We start from the raw sequence: 24,329 nt of genomic DNA, 5'->3' as shown, positions 1-24,329 counted from the left end.
AGCATTATCTGGTATTGGAATTGACAAATTTCTTAGAGTAATGCTTGCTAACCTATTTAGTACAGAGAAAAAAAATCAGATCTTTCCTCCTCCTCAGGGAGATTTCTGTGAAACTTGAACACTAGTAAATGGTTACCATTTATAGCAATAACCATCTAAGGAATGGTTCTATGGTATCAAAAACTGACAAAAACAAGAATAAGCAACTCTGTGGCAGCAACAGAATGTCTAAAAATAAAGATTCTGTAAAAAGAAATATTCTGTTTTATATTACAAATCAACAACAACTTCACATTGAAAGGTATTTGAAGAAACACATGGACTTCGGATGTTAAAACCCTTCACCTTCTGAAAATTAATTCCATCATATACTTTTCCAACACAAAAGCTTATTCTTGACATCTGACCACCTCCCCCACTTCCACAAAAAAATAGAAAAAAAAAGAAACCCACAAAAGAAAAACAGAACCTGCCTCTTCTCTGTAGAAGAGGAGACAGACAGGCTTGGTATTTTTACAGTAATTCTTTGAACATGGAAGACCATGTTATACTTTGCCTAAGGATAAAACTTAAGCATAAAACAAAGTAAACAACAAAGATAGGAAGCAAGAAAACAAAACAAATATGGTTAATCATCTCTTGTATATATAAAAAAACCATCAAACATCATCATGTCAAGCCAAGGTCAATTGCAATGTGGTTTGAGTACTGCAGTAGCACTGATACTAAAAAGCCCTCCCAAACCAGCTCATCATAGACCCATTCATGCTGCAGCAGTAATCACTGCCTTTTCTGAGTACTCAGACAAACCCAGCAGGTAATACCACACCTTCTATCTAATGAAGTGTAACTATTTCATACCTTGACACTAGGGAAAAAAAACACCAACAGAAAACCCCTCACATCTCAAGTATGCTGTACATGTTATTTATACTAACACAATCCTAGTCCTTTTTTAACTTTCTGCTTCAGTTGCATCTGTGCTGGCATCAAGGAGGAATAGAAAACTCCCATATGGTTTCTTTAGAAATCCCCATGTGCCAGAGCAGGATTTCGTAGTAGAGACTTGTGTACTGCATCCCTTACCTCTATTGGAATCAGACTTACCATTATCTAGCAGCTAGTATTTTCTAAATAATGGTACAAGTTGAAATTATTCAAAATTCATTACTGTTTATGTTTTAAATAGTTTCTTTACAAATAATATAGGGGCTAATCTTTTATTTTAAACTAGAGAAAAGAGAGTATCACTACAAGAACAGTCTAGAAAAATCTGTTAAAGTGAGAGAAACACTCTGAGGTATAACAAGAATGACACTTTGCTCACTAAGAAGCTTGGCTGTATCATAGTAGCTTATGTAGATGCACCAGAGAGTGAGGAATATTCACAACTTCTCAGATAATAGACAAGGAGTGACAAAACTCAAGATATTAGATCACATCTTATATGTTGGCTTCACTTGCATTTTAAAATTTGTTTCAGCACTTCACTGTAAGCACCCACATCACTGGGTTCATCTTTCAGATCTCAAAAGGTAAAAGCTAAACAAGGCCAAATACTGTTTTTAGAAGGCTGGATCCATCTGGCCAGGAATCCAGACGTTTCCTTTCTTTCAAAAGGCAAAACCAAAATTACAAAAAAGAAAAAAAAAATTAAAAAGGAGTCATTCCAAATTTGATGAATTGGGATGAAGTGTTCTGGCAGATATGGAAGCAGCCTTATAAAACGGCATTCACAGATGAACGTTGCTATGGTTTCAATTCTCAAGTACTGACAGTGAAAAAACAAGGGATGAGGACACAGAAGCAACATAAATACATCACTGCTCAGACACAGAATAGTTTACACCAAAGATCTTGATGCATAGATACTATTTTCAGGTTAGACAGAAATAATGAATCAGGTATGCCTTCCCAAACGTGCCTATCCTGTGGAGATGTATTACAGCGTGTGGGATCATTAAGACTTAAGGAATCTTTGTTCACAATTAAGTAATCTTCTTACAGGATTCCCACACTCTGGAAAGTTATATACTCCATCAAGCAGGATTTGAGAAATGCTGGTATCCTGCAATTCAGTTAGATGGTGTGTGTGCTCTCTCAAAGTAGAAATGAATACAAAACATTCGGTGAGATGACTGCTCTTCTGTTTTGTTAATCCTGTAGCTGCACTATTTGTTATTCACTGCAAGTGGAGAGGTGGGGGGAACAAGAGGAATAACTGAACACATATATGGGGGATCACTTTGCAGAACTATTCTAAACTAGATCACTATTAAGTAATCTGCTCTCTCCCTAATAAGTATCCTGGCAACCAGTTCAGAAGCTGAAAATCTGTATTTAAAATAAAAAGAACACAAAAAATACCTCAAGAGAAGTAAGTAAATTGCTGCTATGTGGCTGAGGCAGATCTAGAAAATGCAGAAATGTCATCTCACAGCACCAGAATCAGAAACACCAAACACACAGAACATCAGAATGTTCACCACCCAAGGCTGAATCAATCTCTGTTTCAGGCTACACTTGACTGAAGTCAATGCCTCCCCTTACCTGGTCCCTGTTGTTGATGTTGGAGTATGGCAACTGTCCAGTCATCAATTCATAGAGAACAATCCCAAACGCATACACATCCGACTGAAAGCTGTACGGGTTTTTATCTTGCATCCTAATAACTTCTGGTGCCTGTATCATGAAAGGCAAGAATTAGTTTTTATTTCTCTACATTGTGCTGCACCTCACATACCAGGAACAAACATGGACTTGTCCAGGGTACAGGTGCAAGGCCCACTCTTGCCTTCAGATGTTACTGGGTCCTAAGAGAGTGGATGTTGACATGAATCTCAAAATTCATTGCTTCATTTCAGCTTGCTGATCCCTTTTACTCCTCTGTGACAGAGCAAAATGACCTTGTCCAGGCTGAGAAGGTATTTAGAAACTAGAATTCCAATGACACTTAAAATAATGTCAGCTAACAGAACTTAATTTTTTCCAGGGAGAAAAGGAGGAAGTGGAGCTGCACAGGAGATTGCAGTATGAAGTAACTCTTCTTGAATCCTTAAAACTTAAGACCGTCTTACTTTTCACTGAGCTAGTTCCTCTACTCTTTTGCAGGATGTTTTGCAAGGCTTTTCTCACCTTCTCAGCCCTGGATTAATGATACTCTTTTTCCTTAGCCACCATTTTCATTTCAGTTTAAACCTCAGAATAAAAGATGGAAACACTACAGTTTTTCTGCTGACTACTGGAAAACACATGCTTAAAGAAGAATTGAAAAACATTCATTTACTACTTTGCATTACTGCTTGTCTTTCCCAGCTTAAGCCAGCATGCCAGAGGCATAGGAGCAGAAACTTTGGCCAAAGGTAAATAAATTTGTTGAAACAAGCTCACCACTTCCCCCTTGCTTACCATCCATAGAATGGAACCAGACAACTGTTCAAACTGTTGGGATCCACTCCATCGTGACTTCACTGTAGCTAGACCAAAATCACCTATTTTTACTGTGAGGTCTTCATGAAGAAAAATATCTAAGGGGGGAATGTTAAGGGAAAACAGACAAGCAGTGCTGTGCCTGTCCTAAAAAAACAATAAACAGCTACAAATTTGCAACACGAACACGACAATTTTAACCATTCACTGTCACTGAAGAAGGTTTCCATATCACACAGGTGTTAGGCAGCCAGCATGGTGAATTATGGCATGTAAGGGTTACATAAGTAATGACTGGGCCAGTGCTGAACAGACCATGGCCAGGTGGCTTTCTTGAAGTGCCAAGTATGAGAAAAGCTGAAAATGTTCCATGAGCCAGCTCACGTAATCTTTCATTACATGAAGAAACCAAAGGATGCAGAAAAATCTTTGTGATACCAACTAAAACTCCCTATGTTATTGCAATCAAATCAAAAGACACAGTAAGCATCTCTTATTTTGTTACTAGTGATATTACCCCTTCTCAACGAAATTTCTTTTTGGCAAATATTCACACATGAACAGCTTTTCACATCAGTAAGTTAATTTCTGGCAGAAAAAAAAAAAAGAAACCAAGAATGCTTTCATTTTCCAGAATTACAGCTCTGGGAAAGGATACTATTACTCTTGAGGTCTCTGTGGATGATTGACTTGGCATGCAAATAACTGAAAAGTAATATCACAGATTAGGTGGGTTAGGTAATACGTCACTAATCAACAACTCAAAATTCACTGTACTACTGAAACATAAATTCTGTAGACATTCAAGCTGCACATTTATGCAGGTAGTAAAACTTCGGTTACCCATGACAGTTCCTGGAACATTCACAGGAAAAAAAAAAATTAAAAATTTTCAGCTCAAATCTGATACTACTGATGAATAACAATTATGCTCCAACTTCTGCTTTTCAATACTAACTCAATATTCACAGTAAAAAGAACTTCAGTAATTTTTTTCATGCAATTCCACGCTGAAAGTTCTGCCTTCCAGCCTTAATGGTGACTGTCAAGACACTTTGTGAGCCAGTCACAGCTTTAGATAAGGTGTTTCTAAATTGCAGCAGCTAAATGTTTTTCCCAGTCTCAATGTGTACTCAGATACACTGACTGCTTTTTAGTAGAGGAGTGGAAAAAAGATCTCCTGACTGCAGCCTGGATAAACAGATGGCAGGGAACACAGGGGAGTGTACTTGCCCCACAGCAGATACAGCCTGAATTAGGCAACTAGTCTCCCATGGCTCTTTGTTTAGTCAATGAGATTGGCACAAAACTGTGGGAAAAGCCCCAATTTGTGTCTCTGCTTTGAATCGTGTTCATAAAACAGCTTCTGCATCTCCCCTACCTACAGATGGAGCCTTGGGAGATGCACAGGCTAACAGAAGGCTAAGGCTGGTTGCTGCAAACACCTCCACACCTGTTGACTGAAAATGTAATGGGAGTACTGAGTAGAAGAATGGCACAATGAACTGCAATCATAGTGGTTTTTCAGCTGGAGTGTGATTTCTCTGGTCTTACAGCAGTGTTCTGATTTTGACACACAATATTTGCCTAGTTTTGTAAATTCTAACTCAATGACCCTCTCTGGGAGTAAGGATTATTTACAATCATTAGAACAAAATAGGTATGTTTTCTTCAGATGTTGAAACCTGTTATTTAGAGAGCTCTGATACTTTCACCAAATGCTTTGATGATTGACACAGGACCCTGGGCTCAGCAAAGTGAGCAAAGAGCTGGCCTTATTTGCCAATGGCAGCCAGAGTGTGAAGGGGATAAGTAAACATTGCCCCAGTGCTCATTTGCAGACAAGTAATTCAATACTTACTCCATGCCTTGTGCAGTCTGTCGTGCAATATCAATTAGCTTGATCATTTCAAATTTGGTCTCAATGATGTGTAGATGGTGATACAAACTGGACCCTTCACACCATTGTGTAACAATGGCCAACTGGGGTTTTGTTGAATAACCCATGAAAAGCAGGATATTCACATGTCGTGTTTTCCTGTTTACAAAAAAATAAGAACCAGGAGGAAATCAGATCAGGAAATAAGAAAAACCCAGGCAGATCTATCACAGTCTACATAAGTATTTCCAAACAGAAGGGGTTGAGTCAATCTCAACTGTTACTAAGATAACATGATAACCTCTTGCTAGATTCATTTAATTAATTACTCCTGCAGTTAGCCTTCTTATCATACTAACATGGAATAACTACTCTGGGGTAGGCGAAAAATGTCAGAGCTCTTTTATGATTTCTTGTATGAAAAAATTAACATGGCATCCCAGAGTGTCCCAGAGCCTTTGCCCTTGCAGCAATGTGGACTAGGACAGTTCTGTGCTATGTGACTGTGCCTTTTTCAGGTTGAAGAATGTGTCAAGTGATGCTGAGAGTAACTGCTGAGGAAACAAAAAATAAGCAGTTCCCTGCAAATCCTACCACAAAGCTATGTAATGTTGAATCATAATGGAGTAGGCACAACTACATGCCTTGTCTGGGTCAAAGGATAGAACAAGTGACTACATAAGTGCTGAAACAATCAACAAACAAAAATGCTGGACTCCATCTATGGGACTCCCAGCAGAAAGCTGGACTAAGATGTTTGATTTGATTTAAGTTCTGTCAAAATTCTGTCCAAAAAATGAAGAGATATCCAAAGTTGCACACCTCAGAATGCCTCTACTTCCACAACCATGAGCATAAGAGTTTTTGGAACGAACATTTTCCTGGGGTAAAAGGCTGACCATTCCCTTTCACCATGTAGCTTATTTGGGATGCTTCTGCAGCATGGGTGCCCAGGTCAACACATCAGGTTTCCAGGGGTAAAAACCTTCTTGCTATTTTGTTTCTTAAAACAGAATTAAGCTCGACTCTAGTCAAGATTGTACTTTGATATAATGTTTCCTTACAATATATTTTCTATCATATCATGCTGATGGATCTTCTTTTAAGAGCTGAACCCAAACCAAATACCTCCTCTGAGATAGTAGAAGCAGTAGACATGAGAAAAGGAAATCAAGAAGTTACTTCACGAGAATTACATTAAAAAAAAAACAACCTCAGAGAAATTAATGTTACTGAACAGAAACTATTAAACAACAGATAATATGGGCAGTACTGTAGCTGAAAATCAGCCATTAGTCATGCTCTCCTTCAATTTCAAAATGTGAATGAGAGGAAAGAAAGGCCTACAGCTCACACTTAGGCTTGACTGTACCCTGGGGGTAGTACAATAGCAAAAACCAGTCCTGAGTGTTTGGACATACATGTACTGACAACACAGATGTGCAGACAAACACATACAGGGAAGAACTAGCAGTGGGTACAAAGAAATATTTTTAAATGGCTATTTTTTCTGCCTGAAGCATCGTCACGTAGGAGTGAGACCAACATGTTCTAATGGAGAGCTAAAATTCAATGATTAATGAAGCACAAATCTACACACATTATTTTATGCCATTAAAAATATTCTTACCTGAGCACTCCTACTTCATTTTTGAAAGCCTGCAACTGTTGAGGTGTGGGTGCTGTAACATTCAACATTTTCACTGCCACATCACCTTTAAAACAGCAATTTTTAGTAAGTGCCATTGATACATATTCCTCTCTTGAGAAAATGCTATACGGAGCATCAGAAATTTTGGGATACCCTGATTTTTAGCTTACATGAAATAAATCATACAATTTTAAAAAAAGTCAATATTCAGTCAAATGTAAAAATACTCTTCTTACTTTACTCTGAGAAATCATAGCCAAGCCAAAGCTATTAAAAATACACATTTGAAATCCTCATTCATCAAGATGGATACTTCTTCCTGCCTTTCTATGTTTCATCTTTGCCCTAATAATTTCTCCCTTCATAACAACATGCAAGAGTTGAGTTTCTAAGCAATATGAAGCTTTTACACTAGTTATTTAGCACGCTACGTATTAATTTAAAAATCATATTTACTGCCCTTGACTGCACTCTCCCCATTATGTCCATGTCTCTCTTGTTCTGAGGAGCCCAGAACTGGACCCAGCATTCCAGGTGTGGCCTCACCAGTGCTGAGGAGGAGGATTGCCTCCCTTAACCTGCTGGCAATGCCTACTGCAGCCCAGGACCCCATCCTCCCTCTCTGTGGCATGGGCACAGTGCTGGCTCCCCTTCAGCCTCCTGTGCCCACCAGAACCCCAGGTGTGTTTCTGGGAAGCTGCTGTCCAGCTGGGTGTGCCTGGGCAGGCACTGTGACCTCCTCAAGAACAGCTGCTTGCTGTGATGGCCACATACCATGCCACTTTCCTTTGTAGACCGTTCCAAATGATCCGGATCCTATCCTCTGTCCAACTGTGATCTGTCCATCTGGTATCTCCCAATCATCACTTGAATCCCGTCGACCAAGAGTTTTCTTCATGTATGTGCAAAAACAATAACAAGGGAGAAAACAAGTGCATTAATGTCTCTGAAAACAGCTCCTTTGTTAAAAATTTCTCACCAGCATTTCCCATCATTAATGTCCTAAAAGGGTTTTCTTTTTCACATGTTGTCTCTTGACTTTTAAGTTAGCCACACACAAAATCTCAGGACATGGGTATGCCAAATTATTACCTGGCATGAAACATTTGCAACAGCTTTCTGGGAGTGTTAAAACCAGAAAATATTAAGACATGCTTACCAAAAAGAAAGCAGTATTTGATTTTAAATTCTTAATCGTAATACTAAACTGTGAATTTAAAAAAAGTGGATTTTTTATGTTTTTATGAATTGTTACATACATTAATTACTTTCAAAGTTTATGAATCATGGTGGGAAAAGTTAAGCTCTTATATGAAGGGAAAGTGGCATTACAATATGAGGCACACCAGTCAAAGTGAATTAGTCAATTATTTAAATTATTTATATATCAGTCCCACAATTATTTACTAGCTTAAAGTGGTTTTAAAGTGGTTATCCCACTCTATTATCTATTGGTTTCAAGTCCTTGATCATTGTCATAGTCATCTTCAAAATAATTTAGAAAAGTTGGGTGAAAGAAAAGTGAGAGGAATATGGCTGTGTAATATTTCTACAAAAAGAAAACAGCTGATCTTTCCCTTACCATTCTATTTCTGTCTTCTGAGGATGAGGATGATTTCCTTTCCCGTTGGGGTCCTGGTGATTTCTGTAACGCTTTCACATTGGTTAGTGACCCAGGCAAAGAAGCAGGAGGTGTTGCAGACAAGCCTGCAGCTGAGCCTAAATTTCAGAAACAGGATAGTTTTATCAGTAAGAATGCAGTCTACAAGAATGTATTGACATTAGCTGCAAGATTTGTGTTTAAGATGCAGTATCTCTAAACATCAATGTAAATGTTAAGAAAGAACAAACATACACAGGAATATTGCCCTAATATTAGATTAGTGCTCAAGTCTGATTTCAGGAAGAGACAAGTCTATAGCAAACATCCCTGTATAGATAGTCCCCAGTCTCTTGTTCATGAATTAACAAAAGGACAATGTCTTTTTAAGCAAGAAAAAAATAATTTAAAATGTATTTTTTAAATTTCATTTGTTTCTTTGAGAAGAGCAGTAGCATTTTAGTTGGCAGCATCTACTTCTGATAGTTCTTGTAGCTAAGCTTTTAGGAACCCAACAAATAGCTGAACTACTGTACTTTGGAATCAAAATAGACTAAGTGCAAATAATTGAACTGTTTTCTGATTGAGTCTCCAAGTGCCACCTGAAAATGATTTGGCTGTTTTAAAGCTATCTGTTAGCAGAGAACTATGATTTAAAAATAAATATTAGACTTTAGAAAGGATTAAAAAAGAACAAGTACTTTAGTTAGCTATTTGAAGCATATTCTAGGAAACACAAAAAGAACAGTATGTCTGTAGCCTGTAGGTTATCTAAACAAATCTATGCAGGAAAATGTTACTAAGAGAGCTGTTTCAGAGCCCCAGTGGCCCTTTTCAAATAGAGCACTTCACCTAGACACTGCTTTTTAAAATACATCACAATTATTCGTAACAAGGTTATGCTGACCCTTCCAATGCAAAGGACATAAAATAGGGTCAACTGTTAATTAAATTCATGCTGCTTTGCTAAACAATGTATGTCATTGAACAAGACCTCTAACATTCCACTGCTTTCTCTCACATCAGTGCTCTGGGAAGTGGTGGAAGACAATACTCCTCATTCTCCTAGAAGCTCCCCTCTTAAGCAAAAAGTGTCTCCTAACATCAATTAGAGTTCAAAACCCAACTTTGCGACTTTTAAAACTGTTGCTTAAGTTCAGTCACTCAGTGCATGCTAATTTATTAGACTATATGTATCCATCACTGGACTCAGTAAGCTAAAATCTATGCACGTAGAAGTGGATGCACAAAATAACAACCAACAATACAAAATGGGACACAGCATCTGTAAACTCTGTCCCACATATTAAAGCAACAATAATGATGCATATTGGGCATCCTAACTACATTTATTAGCAGCTGGAAGCCAGTGACCTGAAGGATGGACTCATGATCATGTTACGGCCACTACATTGTCATTTATTTTTATATGATTCATCTGAAATCAAACATACATGGAATTAAATGTATGATGTTCCCAGAACATGAGCAATTTTCCAAAAGTTTAGTGGGCTACAGATTTTCTCTGCAATAGCAAAGATCTGGGATGCATTTTCTTTGTAGTAACTAAAATCTCCTACTTCAATTTTAATACTGCAATATAGGAACACTAGCACAATATTCACCCTTCACCAAAAACGCTTACAGCACACGGCAGAACACTGTAGTTAATCTGTTCATAATAATACCAGATGGCCTGTTTTCCAAGTTATTAGAGTAGAATACTTCAGATAATGCTGGATTTAAGTCAATAGCTTGGACTCTGAAGCCGCATGTAACATATTTCATTCTGTAGCCAGTTTGCTTGTTGGGAACACCTGTCTTCTTACAAAGACTTCTGGAAGATCTTTACAAGTTCAAAAGGTGAACTGCTCTTGATATATTCTGAAACAAAAGTCTTTGAAACAGCCAAGATGGTAGCATTTGAAAACCACACTACATGCACTGAACTAACCATTTCTACATGTATTATGTATAGACACAGGTACAAACATTTCATGCTATTACTTCAATAGTTGGTTTCTCCAGCATGTGAAATCCCACAGAGGTTTTTTGGGATTTTGTGCAATACAACAGATCCATTGACAGCTTAAGGCCTGAATTACCCCCACGGTCAATGACATGAAAATCTAAGTGTCTTATTTGACATCGTACAGGACAGAAATACTGTTTCAGTCAAATTTACTAACTAAATAAAAACTACTCAAACCATCTAGAGCCCTGATGTGGTGTCAATAGCACATTGTCAAAGTGAAGTATTTGTTGAAAGCTGACATGACACATTACTTGAAAAGCTTGAGACCTAACAAGATATCAATGGAAATGTTCGTAATTCACATTTGATTTCCTACATTACTTTTCAAAACAAAGAATATTAAATACAGAAGACTGTTATAGCACTGAACTGACTTAAACTGAACAGTCAAGGAAATTCTAAGTTAAGGGCATCATTTTATCTTTAAAATCACTGCAATGCAATCCAATGACCTTTGTTTAGAAAAATTATGTTAAGGTCCACAGAAAAACCTCAACTATGAAATTCCTTGCTTTTGAAGATTTAAGTCAGACTTCACTTATAATAATTTTCAAGCGTGTAAAGGTGAAAGTGAGTATGTGTGAAAAGCACATTCAAAGCATTCCAGCCAGGCCAAGCAAAAAACAGAGGTGTTTTGATAAACTCACACACTTACATACACACGGTGTGAGGGTGAGGCACAAACAGCATCTGTGGTTTTACTTATTTTGTTTGGGTGAAAACAAGAAAGAAGAGCCCAACTACCTCTGAACACTGGGCCAGGCTCAAAATCAAACACTATTTCACTGGGGACAGAATGAAGGAGGGGACTGGGAGTCCGGGATTGGTATTTCCGAAGACAGCGCATCAGCTGGTTCAAAGGGGCTGTTAGAGAGAAAGAGACGGGCAGGCAGAGACAGAAAGACAGACATACAGAAGAAATGAAAGAAGTCATGGGAAATAACTAGGATGCTTTGACTCCTAATCATAGATTGCTTCTGTACTTTGAAGGAAAAAAAGTCAATTCCCAAGAACACCGTTTCAGGACTGGAATAGCCAATTGTTTTCAGATGCCAAGCAGACAGTTTATGATCAAAAGTTAAAACCAACATGATTGCACAACATTTAAATGTTGGACAAAATGGGCAAAACTCTGGAGAGCCACACCTATCAACACATACAAAAATAGCTAAACTGGCAACTTTCAATTACAAGCTTGCAGGAGTAAAGGAAGTTTCTTTTTTAAAAGTGCATTTTGCTGGCATTATTAAAGACAGCTCCATCAAACACAACACATCCTACCAAATACCAGATTTGCATGGGAGAAACAAAGTCAGTGAAAGCCCACAGTACAAAACCATTGAGATCAGAAAAGGGTATTCTATAGTAATTCAGACCATACTTATGGCTGAAGCAAGTTATAATTAGTAGGAGACAACTGTGTTACTGATTTGGAGTTGGAAAAACTGTCATATGCCTGCCCTACTTACTATTTCTCTATTTTCAATATTTCTGCTTTATTCTTATATTCATAGGAATAAATACAGCACGTAAGAAGCCCTCTTTAGGACCTTGACAACCAGTGGGAGAAGTGACTTAAGAGGCCCGTGCACAACACATGAAGAAAAATAAACCTCCTGGCACTAGTTCTGACTTAACTGTGAATTAGAGCAGTGAGTTACTGAAGGAAACATAAAAAGACCTGGCTTTAGTGTAAGATCCTAATAATCCACTTCCAAGAATAGCACAGGCATGCAGTACAGCAAAGCAGCAACTTCAGCAGGGGTAGAGGGGGAGAAGAACCGGAGTATTTCAAGCTGCTTTAGGATGCAGCAGTTCATATGGAAGGCCCATCTACCACAATGGTTTTCGTTGAAAACCCCTTTTGTTTCCATGGGTGAAGAGGTAACAACAGGCATAAAAATCTTTGGGAAGTTGTAGTGTATCTGTGTGCAGCCATGTGAGTGAATAAGTGTGGGTGTATATCTGTGTGTGTGAGAGAGAGTAAAAAAGTGAAAGTACTAAGTAATTTTAAAACTAAAAAAACTAAGTACTACTTCAAAACCTTTTCTCCTTCTGTCTCCCCCACTCCCAGAATGACCAGCAAATGACTCAATTCTTTGTGAAACAAATACTAAGTTCATGGACAAGCAAATGTAAATTCACTTTTTGTTCTAGTCATATTTTGCATTGTGTCTGTGATTTGTAGAAGAAGTAGGGTAATGAGAAGGGACAAAGCAGTTGTGTAATTAAATGTAACACAGTAGTTAGTTTAAATGCTACTTACCTCCCTCTCCTCGTAAACTCTGGTCTCTAATCAAGTCCTGTAAAAAATTAAAAAACTGTGTTTAATTCAGGTATTAACATTTATATTCTGGAATCAATTGAGACTGATAAGTTTGAGAATTCATAATGTCATATGTTGCCCATGAAATAAAAGTGGTTTCCTACCCTGACTTACTAATATCAATGACTCCAAAGAACTACCACATTTCTCAAAATTAAGTTGCTTTAAAACAGCATCTCTCAGTAGTAAAGTGAAATGTACACCACCCAAAAGAGATGCTGACAGGAAAGTATTGATTTAAAAATGCAGTTGGCCAAAACATACAAAGAAATATTGAGTCAAATGTTCCTGTTACAGTAGCACAAATGAATTGAATTGTCTTATCAGAACCTGGGACATCAATTTCCTGTACTGAGGTACATCAGTCAAATGAGTCCTACTTCATTTTTTCTTGTAACAACACACCTGATTTGCATAGCCAGGCACCCTGTTCTTCTCAGAAATGACTAACTGCAGAAGGCTTGCTTCACTTGCAATCCTCTGTGAACTGAGAGAATCTTTTGCAACATGTCCAGACTAAAAGCAAACTACTCTAAGGATTTTATAAACAGAAGTAGAAAATTCTAGCAGTTTCCTTCTGTATGTCTGTTTCCATAATGAAGCTTTTTTTTTTTTTAGATTATTATATTTGTTCCCTTCTTGTTCCATAATCATATTTGTTCCCTTACACACCTATGCTTTGCCAAAAGCACTGGCTATGCCTCAGCTGCACCACTCGCCATATACCACGTGCAAATGTCTACATAGCCACAACTCTTAAAATCAACATTTCACCTTTCCCTTAGCTCACATGTAAAACAGATTTTGTGCCTCAGTGTCCAGGCAGATTTCAAGACTGCTCATCTGACAAATGACTAATTTCTAGCGAGCAGACTTAGGGCTAAAATACGAACTGTGTATGTTAGCAAAATCAGCAAAAGGCAACATCTTGAAAGGTCCTAACTGTTCTTATGCTAACACCAACCATTATTATTAGTTACATTTCACCATCCAGAGATTTCAAAATTGTGGAAAAAAACTTAAGCGTAGCAGTTTCTGAACACTCCAAAGGAATTCTCAGAACAACATATACTGGGCTCCTTAAACTCTTAAGGAACTGTTAGTATATGTGAACTCAGCTTAATTTAATTATTTAGTTTTCTCCAATGCCAAAAATATTACTTGGAATAAAAATACTAAAAAATCTCTATCTTGCATAAAAATGTGTTTAACACACAGAATGGTTTGCAAGAGTGGTTACTTACTACAGCTAACACCATGAGCCTTGGGACTAATGACAGGGAAAAAAAAGCAGTTGTTTGGGGCAGAATGTTTCTTTGAAAATGAAAAGGACAGGACTGTCAAAAGGCAGTTCTCCTTTTGGAGAATGGGTTATTTGTGTTCTTACAGCTGTCAACAGCAAAAAAGAATCTACGAAAAAAAAGAAAAATGAATGATCTTTGAAGATTCTGACAGACCACTGAGGATTATCTTAGAAACACAGCACTTGTGTGTACACTGAGAATTTAACACACTGATATTCACAAGGAACACACCAAATCTACTATTCCTGATCTAATTGTTAGTGATACTTACATCAATATTGACTGGCTCGATTGTATTGATGTGGACGTTGGGAGCTGAAGAGGATCGGTCGCGTTGCCCAAATTGATTCCGATGGTCTTCATCTGCTGGTCGGAGGGGCTGTGGGATTGGAATGGATTTTGAAGGAGAAGGACTAGGGAGAATTGGTGGTCTGAGAAACAAAGTCAAGGAAAAAGAGGATTTAGGTCTACAAATGGCTTCAAGCACTGCATAGTGGGTGTGGTAAGTCCTTTTCAACTATAATAATACATACACAAAAAAACTGATCTAAAGCCCTGAATAAAAACAATTGATAATGAACGGTCTCTACTCCCCTATGATCAATTGCAACAACTCTCTGTTGCATCAACTAGCTAATTACATGGCTGTGAAGTGTCCTGAGTTAAAACAAAGAAAACTCTACCATACCATACCAAACTAGCAATAATAAATCCTGATCTGAAAAATTCATGCTGCCCAGCATGCATTGCAGACAGCAAGGTACTCTGCAGTTTCCTCACCTCTGAGTCAATGCAATACACTCATTTTAATGGTAAGCAATTGAGAACTAAAAATGCTTAACATCTCATATTAATGTTACAGTCAGAAAATGTCATAAAACAAAATGTATGGATGGGATTATTTTTCAGAGAAGACAGAGTGAAAATTAAATCTGGTCATTCAACCTAATTGATTAATAATAATGTATTATTGATACTAAAAATAACATGGCCAATGTATTATTGACACTAAAAATAAACATATCACCTTTTAACCTCAACCTTTAAGAAATAACTTTGAATAGCACAACATTTCAAATGTTATTTACAGTGCTACAATGCAATAGGTTTGACTTAAAAGATAAGTGTTCAGAATACACAAACAAGCTTCCTGAAGAAATGCAAATGCTGCCAGTCATAAATGTAGATAAAGTCTTTAATTTATGGTATAATGAATTGAATATTCAAAAGACAAAACAACTAAACATTTGGGTTGTTTGTAAAAAGGCATAAAGTCACTTCTTTGGTTATCCATTAATTTTGTTAAAGTGCAATAAACTGGCAATTATCTCTTAGTCTAGTCAAGGTCAGTCACTGTTAAGCCAAATGATCCAATCTAATGGATGTAAGGCAAAAGGCTAATGAAAACATTTGCCACCTTTGTCAAAGAAAACTTTATGTTAAAATATACATGGTATCTGACAACAAGGTTTTTAAGAGTTGGTTTCTTTTTGTCAGTTCTAAAACAGGAGTGGAGTCCTCCAGCCATTCAATGACTCATGGATTAATTACCATGCCCACAAAGGCAACGTCCACAGGGAGAAGCTTCAGAAATAAAACAGACAGCAGCATATAGCAGCAATAGGTCCTGATGCCACCTCCTGTAAGCAAATGCTCCTTGGCCTCTCCAAAGGTCTTTGGGGAAACTAACATTTTCAATAGGAGATCTTGGCATTTTTTCAGCAACACATTTGCTTTATAGCCTACTATCCTATCTTTCATTGAAAAGTTAATCCAGTTTGGCACTGATCCCAGAACTCAGCACTATCTGTATCCCAAGTAGCTGTCATCTTTTCCTTCCTGGCCAACAATCTCACAATTGAAAATGGCAAAACAAGGTGCTTGCAAATTAACTCAAGTAACAGTCTAGTAAGTCTTCCAATGAAATATTTGAATATGATTGGGAGTGGGGCAGGAGAGAAGAGGCAGGGGGTTTAACCCTGCTTAACTTAAAAAAAAAAAAGCAGTTACCTACTGTCACATGATAGGATATAGATATTGGAAAGATACTGGGAAACAATGAACTGAAACAACCAATAGTCAAATCTCTGAGAAAGGGCCTCGAAAAGCCCAGCATTTCAGAAGTTGTTTGTAATTTCAGAACTATATTTAAAAATGCAGTTGTTGTACATACACATAAACTGAAGTTTTCATTCACTGCTACCCAAGTGCCTTCAGGTAAAATATTGTAGGTGAGGAAGTTCTGAACTTCTGAATGTTTTTGTAAGTAAATCATGCAACTAGAACACACATCAGGACATGGGACACCGCACAGATCCAAATGCAGGACCTGACTGACATTTAAAGGCACTCTATTTTCATATTAAAGCAAGAGTGTCAAATGCTACACAAAAGCATCAGAAGTCTAAAAAGTGTCTCAACCCCAGGCCAATACTGTCACTGCTGGCATAGGTAACTCCTGCTTAAACTTCCTGAGAGTTCTCAGGTAACAAGGAAACGAAGGGAAATATATAACAACATCCATCAGAACATTGCACCAGGAGCGACTGTGACACACCATCTGAGCTCTGCCACATAACAAAAACAGAAGCCATCAGATATTCTGTGATCATGAGTAAGCTGAGGGAGAGAAAACCAGATTGAGGCAATATTGTTTCAATTACATCCTCCTTTGAGTCATAAATGGTCATCTGCTACTTCTGTATTTCTGGTCACAGGTCATCATGTCCATCATATTGCTAACACAGATAGCATGCTACATCATACCATGTTTAAAAACAACTTGAATAGCTTTTTCTAATAATTAAATTCTTACTGGGGGAAGTCCAGATCTTTAGAAAATAATTACAGGATGGTAAAGATTTTTTTTTTTTCCCAGTCTCTAAGCTATTACTTGGAGTGTCTCTGGGCTTTAGACAACAAAGAATCTGGAGATGGGAACCTCAGAAGCCGTTAGCCATGTGCTCCATAATGATTTTATTAATGGATGTCCTTGAGACACTTTGAAAAAAGTAGGTTATTTCTGCTAAATGGAAATTTTTCTTGAAAAAGATAACTAGTGAAGTAAAAGAGACAAGGGGTTTGCTAGCTAAGACAGCCTACTGAGATCACAAGCTCAGTTTCTGCCCGTGTGTGGTAAAAGCTGGATCTTGATCTGCATCAAGATCTTGACCTATCTAGAGCACATCACCACAAAGAACGCAGTGATCCTCTGAGCTACCAAAAGGCCCTTCCTACAGTATTCCTAAATTGTAACTACTCGAGAGGAGCAGAAGTGACACTGGAACTCAAAGGGCCAGATATCACCATCTGCAAAAGGGTGACACTGTCTATTCCAGGCCAGTTCCAAAACTAGTTCTTAGGCTATGGAAGCACAGTGCTGAAAAAACACACTGCGAAAAACCCCAAGAAACGACCAAAAAAAAACCCCAACCCCCCAAAAAAAACCCAAGAAGAGCCAAACACACAAAAAAACCCCCCAAACAAATAAAAACCCAATCTCTCCAAAAATAAAGATCAAATAAAATCCCAAAAAATAAATGACTTAAAGGAACATGCAGTTTGAATATCAGGAGCTCAGTTTCTGTTGTTCCTGTGGCCTTTGTGAATGGTTTTACAGCCACCTTGGTAAAGGAGACCTTCTACAAGTAAGTAGATTAATCACTTTCTCCCAGCCTCCTAGATGTGGGCATTCTTTTAACAAATGATTCTCTGCTTCTGAGGCAACAAGCTGATAGTTATCCAATCTCAATCTAATATGTTATAACCTTTCCAGGCAGTATGACAGAACATGCTTTTTACCTTGGACCATATGTTTGTGATTAGCACATTGTTCCTTCCCTTTTTATCAGGCAAAACAGAAAGATGTTTTATCAGGAAACAAGAATAACTGATAAGATGTAAAATTTTTATACCCTTTACCAAGTACAGCAAGTGCCCATGTGTCCACAGATTTACTATTCCACAAAACTGGGTCCACAAGAAAGAGTAAGATAACTCAGGAAAGTATCTGCACATGTTATCTTACATATAAACAAACATTTTTTTAAAATCATATTCAGTATGTCTACTTCATTTTAGAACTTGCAATGATATAAATTAGTTCACTTTACAAATGCAAAATAAAATATTAATACAGATTTTCCTCAATGTCCTTTACTCACCAATGTGATGTTTTTCAAGTGTTTAAGAGCTGGTCTACTCAGGAAAGATTTTTCTTGAAATTTTTCTTACAATAGGTGCATTTGGGATTCAAGTTTTTGTTGACTGTATTTTTATTTTGCTGTAGTTGAGCAAATGCTTGAACTGAAAATTCATATTCACCTAGCTTCAATTACAAGGCATGTACCAGTTCCTTTTTAAAATGACAGCATCTCTCCCAGACTGAGATTTCTTTCTCCTCCTCACAGCCTGAACAAGTCCACCTTAGTTTAGCCACGGAGCTCAGTGCTGCACACACTATTTACCTGGCAGGCTGCACACTCATATCCAAACCAAACCTACTGCAAGCTAAAATGAGCATCAAGGTTTTAAATTTTTTTTTCTTTACACCAGAGTGTTAAGATCAGACTGGATTTGGTTTTTGTTACTGCTGTTAATGAAGAACACAGTGCACTTCCAGTTCCAAGTAGTTTCTAAGGACTGCTAAGGATCTGGGATACAATGGTATTTCAGCTATAGTAGCAAGCTGGTAAATCTAAATTGTGGAGGCCAAACAGGTGCTGATTTAATTATTGAGGTACTCCACAGACATTGCCAGAAAACACTGTAATCTTTTTCTTTCCTCATCCCTGCAGCCTGGAAATACTCAATAATCCCAAATCAAACGCTGATTTGGAGAAATGGACAGCAGTACCAATTTGGAACGACAAGGTAAAAATCATTCTTGCAGCACCCTTTGAAGTCAGTCTGGAAGTGCCATGGGACAGCTCTGTAACAGCCATTACCTCACACATTAGTGCAGATTTTTACACCAGGATAACTTGTTTTCATCCATGTTGGCTTGTAGGTGAAAAACAACTGCCAGGATGATTACAATGGGGTGCACTTATTTACAGTGGCCTTTGGGCACATACCAAAGCTGATGAACCTAAAATTCCCGATAGCTTCACATACCAGGGGTTATCAAGAGACCCACACTGTTGCTGTTAGTCCTTCAAACCAGCTCCCGTTTGCTAGCATGTTTTTGCAAAAAAAGTTTTGGAGAGCAAGAGGCTTCCCTCACCTGTTGTATGGACTGAAAGGGTTTTCTAAAGATTCTGATACCAAACCTTTTCTGTCCAGCAAGAATGCATATCAAGTTGCATATTTTAGGAACTTTGGGAACATTTACAAGGAGAAGCCTGGAAAAGGCCTGGTGCCAGAACTTTTAGGGGAAAATGTTCATTGTTTCATGAATTAAAACACAAAGCTTTTGCTAACTCACACACCACAGGATCTAAATGGCATTGTAGTATAAAATGTAATATCGTAAGACAGTATTCTTTGCTTCCTTGGCTTTTCAGAAGTTTTCTAGACATTCAAATATCTTTGGCTGAAGCAGAATGATCAGTGAACATTTGGAAGACAGAAAGGAAAGCAGAGGTGTTTAATCACAAGCTGGAGCCTGCTCAAAGGCAAGGACTGGCAAGCTTCCAAGAATGGTGCACCAGACATTCCCCTTTTCTTCCTCCAACTTAGAAGATGAAGCATATTGGGAAATGTTGTTTTTCAAAGAGCCAAGATGTTGCCAACTTGCTTATTTCTCTCTTTTTCATGTATCTGAGATTGAGGGAACTGGGTTCACAGAAATTCTGTGCTCATATTTTATGAGCCAAGATGGAGAAGAAACTTCATGACAGTGCAACGAATGAAACAAATACAATGTATGATATACAGTTTGCTTACTTCAATTTTATTACAAATGGCTCTTAGCAGGGAGACCTACACTTCTCTTCTTTCCAGTTAACTGCAGATTGTAACTCAAATGGCTGTTTTAGCACAACAGGATACTGCAAATGGAAAGAACCAAAATGGGACACAAAACCTAATGTGGAGGCTGGACACATTTTTATAAGAGGTTCAGAAATGTGAAATGGGACCATATGTGCTCCCTCATCTTGGGGTGGAAAACCTGGAGGAACTGCCTATGGCTCACAGTTGGAAGAATGAAAAGGCTTGCTTTAGGATGTTACACATGAGCAAAGTGAAACAGTTCTCCAGCATGTTTAGCAGCTTTTGCATCATGTCCAATGGTCTTTTTCTTTATGTTCCTTTCTCTTTCAAACTTTTCCATTTGATCCCTTGACAGTGTGTCAGCATGTCACACATGCCTTTGCTCTCCAACTTGTCTTGCAACACAAACTTCCTTCTTTTGGGCACTTTGCCTCCCGCTGGGATCCCTTCACAAGGCTAGAGATGAAGAGGGATGATTGCCTTCTCTTTCCTCAGGTTTACCAAACGATTAGTAACATCCCCTCCTCTGTGAGCTGTGCCATCAAAGATGCTAGGAGAACAGAGAAATCAAAGGAACAATTATTAATCTAGGAAGAGTTATTAAAGTGCTAGTTCCTCATATTTTCCATCCCATTCTTCAACTCTCAACTTTCAATCCTGTATTCTCCTCCTAGACAAGATAAGCTCATATGTCAGCCTTTTTTTTATTCCAGTTGAGCTGTTTTCCCATACTGTAGCAGTCCTCTTTAACAAAACCACAGGTGAGTATACGTTTTTATAGAAAAGGCAAGCTTTTTAAATTCAGCTAGATTAACATTTCCTCAATTATGTTTTTAAAAAGCAGAGAAGTATTATTAAAGAAAGGCAAGAAAGATAACTGGAAAGATGTATGGACAGTGCTATATGCTCATTCAGTAACATCTGAGCTACTTCTAGAAAGGAAATATTACATGCACAGATGCTTGGGGAAAACTGTATGACTAACAAGCGTATTACATATGAACACCAGCTGATAATCATAAACCATTTTCAAAATGAACATGACTTTGCAGGCATGATGTATGCCTTTTTTTTGTTTGTTTAACAAAATGTACAGCAAAACAAAAAGGAGAAAACAAGAAACCTTTTACAGCGTCTGCAATTACAAACACTTATAGATGCAACATGGGAAAAGCTCCTGAACAGCAACCAGCAAGTATATTTAAATATTAACATTTTTATATATATGAAGTTAAAGACCTCAAGGCATTAATCAGCTTCGGGCTCAAGTTTTTTCCTTCTGTTTTCACTTCACAAAACTAAGACTGCCTGAAGTAGTGCATGTGTCAAGACAATCCATATTGTTGTAACCTCACAAGCTGGTAACAATGGACCAATGTGAGGCTAAGGCAATTGAAAAGCAGGACAATTCAGAATATCAGGATTAGGGCTATATAGTGCCTTTGATATCTACTAGCATTTAACGCAATTGGTATGAACAAGTTGCTTCATGAATTAATAGTTCTAGCCCAGTTACAATTTTGGCTGTACCCTGACAAAGACTTGACAAGCAGCCTTGTCCACACTCTGGTGTACTAATATCCACAGGATCTAAAGGCAACATTCATTACCTTGAAGAAGTACTTTTGAATTCACTTGAATCTGCACAAAATAGAACAAATAAGAACATAATCTCTGTACTTACCAAGTGAGGTATGCTCTGCAGGACTGTCAATCTGTTTTCCTGGGAGACATTGTATTTGATCTTCCATAAAACAGTCTTGGCTGTCCAGAGAATTTATCTTCTGGTTGAGAGTCCAGAGGTGCCTGCGTAGCTTCCAGTGTGTTTCTGCTTTAGCTTAGGAACAATGTTCACGATTCCAGGAGAGCATCTCTGCCACATTCAGCTCAACTCCACACAGCACACATGTCCTGGGAATGGTTTTCTGAAGGCTTCTGTATTTGGTGTTCTTAATAAATATGCATCAAATTTCTTGAGTGTGGTATAAATGCCTGAGTTACTCTTCCCTGGAGATTTGTTCAACTACCTAATGGTGGATGGTGTCATTGATCCCTTTGCTACTGGGAACATAATCTAAATATGGTTCCTTATCTCTTCGTGGAGAAAGGGTCCAGAATCTTTGTTGGAAATACAGGGGTATGGTCAGTTTTAGAGGTCTGCTTTTACAAAACCTGGAGCTGCAGCAAACAATTGCTATTGGTATGCCCCAACACGAACAGGAAGAAGACAGCTGGTCTGGAGGATACTAGAGCAGTGTATGTGGAAAAGCTACTAAAGCAGTGTTATGAACCTGAAACTGGCACCTGTTCACATCAGCCTTATAATAATGTGGTTTATTTTGAAACTGAGGTATGACACTTCAAGGCATATAAATTGTAGTTTGACAACCAACTAAGAGAATCTGTGAGAATATAATTTTTGTTTATATTAATTTTAAGTATAAAATCTTTCCAGTTTAGACCAGGTCTAAGATATCATGTAGAAGAAATCAGTTTAACAGGTAATGCCCCAATTCTACAGACAGTTACACACACATTTAACTTAGGCTCATTACTAATTTACAGAATTCATGTGAATGAAAACATTCACTTTTTTAGGTTAAGCATAGGTGAATATACCTGCATGAGAAGCCAGATTACAAAAATGCAGAGTTGCAAAGCAGTATTTGAGTGTTTCTTAGCACAGTACTGAAATGTTATGTTATTAAACAGCACGAATAAGGTCATACCCAACAGAATCTGAGGGGGGCACTGAGGGGTATGATCCAGATGCTGGGGTGGTCTCTCCTAAGGAGGCCTCCTCCGGTGGTATGGGGTGGTGTTCAAAGAACTTGGAGACAAACAGCAAACTGTGAGGCAAGAACAAAACAAAAACAACCTAACTTGTGCAAAACCCAGAAGTTTCACAATATAATACTCAAAGATTTCAAAAAAGACCCCAAACCCCAAAACCTCATTGATTAAATTCTAAATTTTACAGTAAAGATTACACTAACACATTAAATCTCAAGATTTGTTAGAAGTATTATTTGCTTCATAAAGGATCAAAAGATCATGCCTGAAATATAAACTTTGTGGAAATTAATTTTTTAATCTTTTAGCTGGAATTGCAAACATCTGGTTCTTCAAGAATGCACAACTTATATCTGTGAGTACAGAAACTTATACCCTGAGAACAAACTCCAGAGATGCCAGCGGAAACAGTTACAAATACCAAAATAAACTGAAATTAAATTCATTCTTGGGGAGAAAAATAGCATTTTAAATTATTCCTTATACAAAAGTCTATTTAAAAGACTTAATAGCCTCTGCTGAAACGAATCAAATAGAACAGAACCAGTTTACACCAGATCCTAAACCTACATCAAAGACTTACACAAATAGATCAGTAACTCTATCCAAGAACACTGGAGTGTTTGGGACATTCTCTTTTATGTTTCTTACCTAGGCATTAATCTTGCTAGCAGATTTATTTTCAATTATTGTAAAAGCAACTGCAATTTCACTATAATCAACTAGTGTCTCTTAACACTTTCTAAGGTCGTGGAGAATAAACCCACAGCTAAATTTTAAACAGGGGCCTAGCGATCACATAATAAAGAACCAGTTTTGATTAATAATAACAACTGTGAACAATGAGAAGTCTGTCTGATACAGTCAAGTACTCAGCAACCCTATTCATGCTTCAAAAAAAACCACTTCATAGACCAGCAAAGAAATATGAACTGGTTGTCTGAGCTGGCACAGAAAGAGTATGAATTAAGCAGTCTCACAAGAACAGTTGAACTCCTGTTTTTTTTTTTTCAGGCACCTCCTCTGACTTCCTGAATTACAGATTTAACACAAGAAATCACTGACAGCTGTAAACTCATTAAAAGGCTCAACTTGAAAATCAATTGTGATTACTTACTCAAGTTGGTCATAATTAACACACATCAGTGGCACTTCTGTACTACAGCGCTGGTGAAATTTGTAGCCACAGGTCTGGCACCGGAATCCCTGGAACAGCAGCTTCCGACAGAAGTCGCAGAACGCTAACGTGAAGAACGTTTTTCGTACCTACATTGTCAAAAACAGTCACAATTACCTAGAGTCCTTCTGTAAGCCCAAGATAGGCTATTTGCTCTTACCTCCCTCAGGTGAAATTACAAGCCTCTTTTGTCATGCTGGA

General features: G+C 37.8%; 1 protein-coding gene across 2 annotated transcripts in view; it reads right to left on the bottom strand.

Moving 5' to 3' along the window:
* The window catches only part of BRAF (B-Raf proto-oncogene, serine/threonine kinase), a 77,662-nt gene that overhangs the window by 9,348 nt on the left and 43,985 nt on the right, over window positions 1-24,329 (bottom strand). Inside the window, exons 6-17 of one of the 2 annotated variants that reach the window (XM_069003160.1) lie at window positions 24,069-24,217; window positions 22,888-23,007; window positions 14,496-14,655; window positions 12,861-12,897; window positions 11,339-11,458; window positions 8,542-8,678; window positions 7,734-7,851; window positions 6,939-7,023; window positions 5,291-5,467; window positions 4,088-4,134; window positions 3,409-3,527; window positions 2,551-2,682 (exon numbers count right to left, since the gene is read on the bottom strand). In XM_069003160.1, the coding sequence (XP_068859261.1) occupies window positions 2,551-2,682; window positions 3,409-3,527; window positions 4,088-4,134; window positions 5,291-5,467; window positions 6,939-7,023; window positions 7,734-7,851; window positions 8,542-8,678; window positions 11,339-11,458; window positions 12,861-12,897; window positions 14,496-14,655; window positions 22,888-23,007; window positions 24,069-24,217 (1,401 nt within the window). The remainder of the gene's footprint in view (window positions 1-2,550; window positions 2,683-3,408; window positions 3,528-4,087; window positions 4,135-5,290; window positions 5,468-6,938; window positions 7,024-7,733; window positions 7,852-8,541; window positions 8,679-11,338; window positions 11,459-12,860; window positions 12,898-14,495; window positions 14,656-22,887; window positions 23,008-24,068; window positions 24,218-24,329) is intronic. The other variant, XM_069003158.1, reaches the window with a different exon arrangement.

Source organism: Aphelocoma coerulescens, chromosome 1A (genome assembly GCF_041296385.1).
Source record: "Aphelocoma coerulescens isolate FSJ_1873_10779 chromosome 1A, UR_Acoe_1.0, whole genome shotgun sequence".
Classification (NCBI taxonomy): Eukaryota; Metazoa; Chordata; class Aves; order Passeriformes; family Corvidae; genus Aphelocoma; species Aphelocoma coerulescens.
Note: the sequence above shows the minus strand (reverse complement) of the source record. Positions and strands in the feature narration are given on the sequence as shown.